The sequence below is a fragment of the Pteropus alecto genome, unplaced genomic scaffold (genome assembly GCF_000325575.1).
Source record: "Pteropus alecto unplaced genomic scaffold, ASM32557v1 scaffold189, whole genome shotgun sequence".
In the NCBI taxonomy this organism is placed as follows: domain Eukaryota; kingdom Metazoa; phylum Chordata; class Mammalia; order Chiroptera; family Pteropodidae; genus Pteropus; species Pteropus alecto.
In genome coordinates this window covers 3690717-3699932 of record NW_006442117.1, presented here as the reverse complement: position 1 = coordinate 3699932, position 9216 = coordinate 3690717, and the positions used below count along the sequence as shown (strand labels likewise).

The 9216-nt window shown below is 51.5% G+C and overlaps 1 protein-coding gene across 1 annotated transcript in view; it reads right to left on the bottom strand.

Annotated features, from left to right (window-relative positions):
- Nucleotides 1-7316, bottom strand: part of RYR2 (ryanodine receptor 2) — a 561319-nt gene extending 554003 nt beyond the window's left edge. Inside the window, 2 exon segments of the mRNA XM_025039067.1 lie at nucleotides 2069-2211; nucleotides 7222-7316. Coding sequence (XP_024894835.1) covers nucleotides 2069-2211; nucleotides 7222-7316 — 238 coding nt within the window.
- Between the last annotated feature and the right edge of the window lie 1900 nt (nucleotides 7317-9216).

Below are 9216 nucleotides of genomic sequence, written 5' to 3'. Positions count from 1 at the left end.
TATATGTCACCTCTCTGCACCAGGTCCCTCCTCAGCCCATCAGAACAAACGTTCAGCTGCTTTTCTGCCTGTTACATCTACATCACTGAGCAGCTGTAAATGTAGGAAAAAAGTTGTACCAAAGAAGAGAAAAATTCCTCAAAACGAGCTGAAAGAAGCCTATCTCTCTTTTCCGTCATCATCTTAAGTTCCTTTTACACACCTCGCAAGTTCATGTACGTCCTTTGACAACTAGCGAATGAGGAAACAGCAATATTAACCCTAACTATCCCACTGTATTAACTTCTAAGGGCTCCTGTAGCAAATCACCACAAACGAAACGTCTTAAACAACAGAGATTGATTCTCTCACAGTTCTGGAGGCTGGAAGTCTCAAACCGAAGCGTCAGCGGGGCTGTGCTCCCTCCAAAGGCTCCCCGGAGGGTCCGCCTTGGCCTTTTCCAGCTCCCGGTGGCCCAGGTGTTCCTTGGCCTGTGGCAACATCACCCCTCTTCTCTGTGTTCATCTCTGTGTCCTCTCCTCTTTGTATAAGGACACCGGCCATTGGAAATGGGGCCCACGCCAAATCCAAAATGGTCCCACGGTGAGATCCCTAAGATTCTACTTCCAAATAAGGCCGCGCGTGCTCTGAGGGTTCTGGGCGGACATGAATTGTGGGGGGATGTCATACAACCCACTACACCCACCATCCTGAAACTTATGACAGCACCAGAGAACGAAGAGTTTTCCTTCAGAATTCACACATATGTCTTCCTAACGTCCTCAGGAGTTTATGTCACATTTTTCATTTATTATTCATTCATTCGGTCAGTCGGTCATTCATTCACTGAACAAGCATTGATTGCACATTTACCATCGTGTCAGACATACGAGTCCAGGCTCTTCTAAGAAGCCTGAGTTCTTGTTAAACCATTGTTACCCCCGTCTTCTTTATACTGATTCTGTATCTCTCCTTTCCAAAGGTAATTGTCTGCCAGGAAAAGAATTTCTTCCAGGCTGGAGTTATTTTCACACTTCAGTTTTTAAATTAAAACAATAGTAAAGTGCACTGACATTTTGTTCCTAGAGATGCAGAGTAATATTTTTACAGTTACTCCGGCAACCACAGAGGCAGGAGTGGGCAGGACGGGAGCAGAGGAGCTGCCGTGGGGCGTGGGAGGTGGAAGGAGACCTCGCTGTGGCGAGCCGGCGCCGGTCCCAACGAGACGGGGCCAGAAGTCCAGCTACTGCCCAGAAAGTGGCCCGGATCCCTGGCCTGAGTCATCCCGTGACTGGGGAATGTGGACAGATTATTTTCTCAAGAAACGAGTGATAAACCGAGGGGTGTAGGGACTGAGAACGAGTTCTAAAAAAGAAATGTTTACATAGGGCCAGACGTCAGCATGTGAAGGGCAGTCGTCGGTTGAACACTATTTGCAGAAAACAGGTACATGCACTGCCAAGTTCACGGCCGCTAATATGCTGTCAAGGACTTGTTTTGCCAACGGTACCAGATTCCAGGACAAAGTCTGAGCGGGGTCCCACTAACTCTACTCTCTGTATGTTTATCAAACATGGCTCTACCATTAACGTCTCCGTCTCTACTGTGGACCCACTATGTGCACAGAACTAAACTGGGCACTTTGGAAATTAAAAAAAGAAAGAAAGAAAGAAAGAAAACCTACCCTACTTCGGCCAAAGATACAATGTAAATGAGACAAATAAACTCATGCTCATGTGATCCGCACATTTTACCTCCTGAGTCTCAAAAAAAGGTAGCTGTGGGAAAGAAAGAAAATCCACAATCCTGTTGAAAGTCAGCGCAGTTAAGAGTATGGGCTTGGCTTCAAGGGGCCCTGGATTTGAACTCCGACTTTCACTTACTCGTTACATATCCTTGCAAGTTACCTGCACTTACTGACCCGGTTTCCCCAGTTGCAGAAAGCAGGGGAAATTCTTACCTCGTGAGTTTGTTGTGAGAATTCAATGAAAAACATGCGTGACGAGCACTGACAGCACGTCTGGCACATCGCCGATACCCAACACGTGTCAGTCGGCACTACCGCTATCTTTCATAGGTTCTGACTCACCTTTGTCATAACTTGGCACACGGGCACAGGTGTGGTGGCTTGCTGCCAGCAATATGATGACCAGGAGCACCAAGAGGGTATGGCAGCTAACTTCTAAGGCCCAGCCCTCTTGGCAAAGCACTGCATCTAAGTGACACTGGAGCCTGAGGGACAGAGCAGGCACAATGACCTGGCTATCAAAGGCAGGAACAGCCTAAACATTCGGCCATCAGCTGGGACCCATCCGATGGGGAGCCTGGCTCCTGGGACTTACTAGTTGCTGTACCAGATGCCTCGTCAGAGGGCAGACAACGTGGCCAGGGCGGGGTCGGCCACCACCTGCTCCGCGGACTTTTTCCAGCATTGAGAGACAAAGTGGTGAGTCCACGGAGAAGTGGTACTCATGGAAGCCGGCCGGTTTCCCCTGGGGGCCCTGGTGTCACTCGGAACCCAAGCCCCCCATTGTCTTTACTGAGTCCTGTTAGAGGATGACTCTGCCTCAGGTGTGGCTTCATGGGGAGACCGAAGCTGGGCTGGGCCTCAGGAGAACGGTCCAGGGCCCAGGGTGCAAGCTGGCTGACAGGAACGTGGCACAGGAGCTTGTCCTTGGCCATCATCTTTGTGACACAGCAAAACATTGTTTACTGGGCGAACAAGGGGTGGTTTCACCCCGCTGTTAGATCAGTCACCCAATTAAAATTATTTTTAAGATAGTGTTCTGTTTATATGCCAAAGAGCTAAGTATGGAACTGTGTGACTCTACCAGTGTTCAAAAATATTCCACAATCACTAAAATGAAATGTGAATTATAAAACGAAGCCAGACCAGAATACCTCACTTTCAGGTTATCGTATCTAGCAAGTAGACAATATTAAAATCTAAATGTTTTTAAATCACAGTCAGAACCAGAGAAAAATGTTTTAATTTGTTAATCTCTTAAAAAAAAAAAAAAAAAAAGCACACGTATAAATAACCACTTTTGCGAATGTGATCAAACTGGTTATAAGAACAACTAAAGCCAAACTAGTTTTATTTAGCTTCCAGTGAGAAGCTATAAATACTACCCGGGAACGGGAGACACAAAATGTAGAGGATTCAGAAATGAGCAGGTGCCCAGCCTGGTGGGGCGGTGATGGCGACACCAAGGCTGAGACCATCGCCAGGCCCCTTAGCGGACCCTCTGGTCAAACGAGGGTGTGAACAAATTTCCCTCCTACGGGATTGTTGAAAGATCATATGAAAATGCGTCCTATAATAACTTAAAGTAGAAATCAGACATAAAGGAAGACTGCGTCCTGCTCAGCGTGCGGGGCAGCGAGCCGCCGGTCCGGCGGTGACTTTGCTTCCCTGTCCCTCGCCTCGGGCGCACCTAGTCGTGTTCCAACTCTGGATTATAACGTTTTGAGAAACATCTGCTTACGTGCAAAGGCCGTTCTCTGGGCCGCGGCCACAGCTCTCGTGTGAGGCGCTTTCTATTCGTGGCTTTATCTCTCTGCCTGACGGGTCCCTAATCTCGACACGGGCTTCTGCAGCCCTGATTCGCTAGGCCGGGCGGTTCTGTCATTTCTGCTACTTACCCACAGGACAAGAACTGGCCACCTGATGGCGGGTGGCCTTCCCCGATTACAGTCCCCAGAGGGTTAGAGACCCAGACCCCGCTAGCTTGCATTCCTATTCTGCAGAGACAAATCACCTCTCTGTCACGGGATTTCTAAGGCCACATTACAGAGCCTCCGTGGCTGCTCTTGCACAGGCTGGTGGCGTGGCACAAAAGATGGACAGGAAAGGGGGCAGAGAGAGGGGACGGAGCGAAAGGTTGGGGTAGAACGAAGGCCGCCCCTTCTGTACTCCCTGCTGGGCACCGCCCCCCCCCCACCCCGGCCCTTCCCGTTGCTAAGCGAAGCCTGTGAAGAGGGAGGTGATGGAGAGAGGGCACACGGTGACATGCTGTGAGGCGGCGGGACGCATCTGTCCCATCCCTCCCGTCCTGGCATTCAGGAAGTCCTGGGCCTCGCGGAGGTACCGCCCGTGTGGCTGCCCCAGACTCGCCGCCTGAGGGTGAGCCTAAGAGCTCAACCCTGTCTTGAAAAAAAGGCCAAAATCATAGAAAAGACACTACATAGTTGCTCAATAAAATAGACGAGGTCAAATTCAAGTGTATTCAGAGTAATTCATAATATTTGCACCATATTCTTCCATTTTCCTAAGTCTTTAGTCCTTTTCTTTTATGGCGAACCAGTCAACATCGGAGACATTCGTTGCCCTCAAGCTACAGTATTTAGCCCCCAAGGATGTTACACGGAATAACAGCACGTGGCCTTATACATCCCTAGAGGAACGACCTAAAGTGAACTCAGGAAATGGACTGCGGAATGCCGCACAAGGGCTGGGTGCTGCTTACAAACCTGCATCTCTAACGCCAAGAGCTACGGCATTACCTACGCCTTAAATCCACCCCAAATCCGCATAGCTTTTACATTGCGCCTCAATAATAAGTGTTAAATTGCCATGAGGATTCGAAAGCATTAAAAACTGTCCGAAGCTAATTTCAGTGTTTTCCTCCTCTATATACTCAAAGCATAGTTATTAACGTGCTTAAAATTCATCTCCCAACCTGCTCGGAAAATTGAGAAATTGAGAACATGCACACAGTATGGAAAGGGAGAATTAACTTGGACTATGAAATAGCTTCAAAGGGAAGACGACCTTCCGAAGGGTGAGAGGACATGCCACTTACAACAGCAAACAATTATGGTCACCCAGATGGTGGAACAGGGGACCCTGGCCTCTGTTCCCCAACAAAGATCGACAATTAGACACATCTCCACAAATGAAAATGGCTCCGCAGTCCACTTAAGAAAATTGAGCAATATCAGGAACAAAACCCTGAGGACAACGACACAAGCGAAGGACGACAGATTCCATTCGCTGGCGTCACCCCATGTCCCAGGCCAGCACCGCTCGGTGCAGGAGGGAACTCCGCTCGCAGGGAAAGGGGCTGTGGGCGAGCGGCCCACTTCCCAGCCTTCGGGGCCCTGCACGAAGGTCCCGTTTTGATTTCCCCTCCACCCGGACCAGTAAAACAGAGGTACAGAGATGCAGGAGCAGCAGCATGGTGGGAGGGACCCCGGTTCCCAGGGACCTGCTCTGCAGGTGACCCCGCAGCTTTTGCCACTAAACAAAGGAAAGGTCAGCACAGCCACAGTGGATCGGCCCACAGGTATTCACACTCGCTGATGGCAGCTGCCTAAGCCCCATGGTGCTCCCGCCCCCAGCTCCCATCAAGTGCGAGATGCCAGCCTAGACCCTGCGGCTGCCCCCACCGCTGTGAGTACACTTGGGGCTGCCCGTCCAGCTATGCGCCTGCACATCGTTTGCCGGACGCCTGACACCAGCCTCCGCTGCCATGTGCACAATCATGGCAAGGTCTTACAGCCACAGAAGTGCATTGCAGATATTTAGGCCCGCAGAGCTGCTTGTGGGCCAGGATTTAGCCCTACGTCCTGTCACTGGCCACCACTCGTCCCTTCCCAGCTGCTCACCGACACACCCTTGGCCTAACCTTCATTACCGGCTTCCACTGCCATGTGCGTGCCGCGGAGAGACCATGCGGCCACAGGAGGACGCACCGACAGCGAGGGCCCCGCAGCTCCTTCTGGCCCCAGACCTGGCCCCATCGCTGTCACTGGCCTGTGACACTGGGCTCACCAGCAGCTAGCCCCTCCAGTTGTGCACTCGCATGCCTCCGGCCTGACACCAGCCTCCACCGCTATGTACCCATGGCGAGAACCAGCAGACACGGTGGTTCATGGCGACATCCAGGGCCCCGGAGGCTTGCCCTGGCCCCCACCGCTATGTGTTTCTGCAGTGAGCCCATGACTAAGTGACTTAGCTCATGTTATATATCAGCGTCCCTGTGTTCATCCACTCAGTCGTTTATTAACCATCCTACAGATGTCCACCGGACGCCTTCCTGCACAGCCAGGCAGGACACCGTGCTCCCTGCTCCCCAGAGCTGGACTAACCAGCAGTCTGTGTTCTGTCTTATTTTCTAGCTCTAGTATTTATAACACAGAAGACATGAAATGAAGATTTGAACTAAAGAAAAGATTAAGAATTAAGTAGGTTCAGCAATTGTAAGTTAAATTAGCATCTCCATGATGAGTCCTATTAATAGCATTAAAAGTAGGATAAAACATACACAGGGTGTCACTTGAGACATTCTTGTATAATTTCAGATCTATTCTTCAGTTACATTGCAATTAAAAACAACAACAAGCAAGGATTCCCAAAGCCTGACAAAAATCACTAGATTCTAAAACTGTTTACAAATATTTAGCACCTCAGTGGCAACAACTCTCTTTTATGCTTCTTACTTCAGAATATTACTAGTATCTGGTCAGAAGGCACTGATGAAAAATTACACATAAGAGCTCATGTATATTGAAATGGTGAAGAGGTAGACGGAGAAAAGAAAAAAATTAAAATAATTTCTTCAATTAAAAAAAAATGGTGAGAAATGACGTTTTCTATACAAGTTTAAGTTGACATTCCTAAAAGAAAGGAATGTCATCTCAGAGCTGCAAAGGAGAGAGGAATATTTATAAACTTTTGAGATTTAAAAGTAGTACCTGCATTCTGAAGCAAGCCCCTTAAACATTCTCCTGAGCACCCACTTATTACGCTAGGCTTTCAATGACTAGTCTTCCAATTCTATACAATTTCTATTCTTTTTTTGCAACGTATTTATTTATTTACTGTATTAAATTTATTGGGCTATTACTCAGCCATAAGAAAAGATGAAATATTGCCATTTGCAACACAGATCTTGAGAATATCATGGGAAGCAAAATGTCAGACAGAAAAAGTCGACAACCATATGATTTCGCTCACATGTGAAATATAAAACCAAAATAAATGAACAAGACAAACACACAGACAACAGCTCAGTGGTGACCAGAGAGGGAGGGGTAGATGAAGGTAAAGAGAATCAAACATACAATTTCCACTCTTTAAATAAGCGAATAAAGAGGAAGTCAGAATCATACGGCAAAAAGGACAGGATTTTGAAGCGGGGTCCCTAACAGCAGTTATGGGGTGGGGGGTGCCGTGGGGCACATGGGAAGCCAACCCACTTGCTTGGACCTCCCTGTCTGAGACTGAGGGAACTGTACCGGATGACCTCGAAGGAGGTCACTTTGACCGCAGCGGGCACCGCCCCAGCTGCACCAAGAAGCCGGGTACTGGAGCGCAGGGCATCGGACGCCATGAAGTCGCAGTTCGGCTGTTTCCCTACGCCCATGTGCCACGGGCCCACAGAACCAAATTACGCAAACTTAAGGTTCGGCCCAGAAGCCAGGGAAGAGACAAGCGAGGGTCGTGTTTACTTCCCACCCGTTGGACGACTACAGAAGCCAGCGAACGGTGACACGCATCGCCACCTTCAGCGTCGCTTCGAAAACGTGGAAACTTACTCGCGTGACGGCAGGTGGCTCTCCTCGGATGACGGACGCCCACAGGGATTCAGGGGCCAGGGTGCCACTGGTTACCTGGAGGGAGCCGCCGGACCACCTCGGGCTCCGTGGTTCCCTGCTGGGAAATGCCTGTCCTCTGGGCTCAGCGCGGGCGCGTGGCGGGCGCGTGGCGGGCGCGTGGGGCTTCGTCCTGGGAGACAATGGCAAGGCAGTTAGTTACTCTAACTGTCCCCTCTGTCCCCTCCCTCCTCGCCCCCACCCCTCTCATTCTCCCCTCCCCCCATCGCTTGGTCTCCCTCCCCAATTCCCCTCAGCCACACCGTGTCTGAGGAGACGGTAGGGACAGCGGTGTCCCCTCCCCAGTCACCCACTGGGACCCAGGGACCACAAGGAGGGGAGCTCTGCGGATATCTGACTGCTCAGCCTCTCTGCCCGCGGCCCGACCAGGCCGCGAAGGGCTCATGTCACCCAGGGGTGGCCAGCGAGCCCCAGAACTGCGGGACACCCGGAGCGGAAGGTCCCGAAAGTGCCCCGACGGCGGGAGGGGACGCGCCTGCGCAGAGCGACCGCGAGCAAGAGACGGTCTCCGCGACCCAGAGAGAATGAGGAACCCCGCCGCCTCACAAGCCAATGGGGGTCAGGCCAAGCGTGACAGGTGCCCGAGACACCTACTTCCCCTCTCTCCGGAAGAACCCCAACTGGGAATGGAGACACAGGAAGACACGAACCGACGCACCCCCGCACCCCCGCCTGCACCCTGGCCTCCCAGACACCTTTGGAGAAACAGCGGACACGGCAAGAACCGCACAGTGGCCGCCTGGTGGCCGGGGGGAGCTGGACGGGCCCGGCCGCGTGCCTGGGCCTGCGGGGGGGACCCGCAGTCCCTCCGCATCCTGGGAGGCAGGGCACGGCCACCCCCCGGGCGAACTGGCTCCCGAGTCCTCTCAGCTGGCTGAGTCTTCTACGCACGGGGTCGGCCAGCCTTGCTTAGTTCTAGGATGTAAACTAATTTTTAAAAACCTGCTTTGGGAACTTACAGTTCTTTTTTTAAAAGATTATTTTTTTAGAGCAGTTTTAGGTTCACAACAAAATTGAGGGAAAGCAGAGAGTTCCCATACACCCCTGTGCCCCCCACGGTCTCCCCGTCCTCAATATCCCGCACCAGAAGGGACAGTTGTCACAACGATGAACCTCCCCCGAGATATGGTCATCGCCCAGAGTCCACAGTTTACAGAGGGTTCGCTCTTGGTGTTGCATTCACGGCGCTTGGGAGGCTTTGTACTTAGCGGGTTCTGCGGTCCCGTCTCCCCCAGAATGTCAGTCACTCTCAGGTTTGGGGAGGAAATGAGGACACTGATCCATCAAAAGGGCCACAGTCCAGAAGCGGACAGAGGCCACCCTCCGGAGGCGCTGCCTCGGCGGCAGAGTGACAAGGAGCTGATCCCTCTTCGCCAGCTTTTCCAAAGCTCATGAGCACAGTGTCAGCAGGAGGGGTGACAAAGAACGCAGAGCAGGGCGACACCCATGAGATAGGCCGGGTGCCCTGATGCTGACAGCTCTCGCCAGACACTGGTCAGGGGGTCACCTAACTGGCGTGACTGATTTGGCCAGGCCAGAAGAGAGTCACGAGGACAGAGGACATCAGGGGTCACAGATGCTTTCTCGCTGTCTGGACTTTTGGCCACTTTCTCTCTC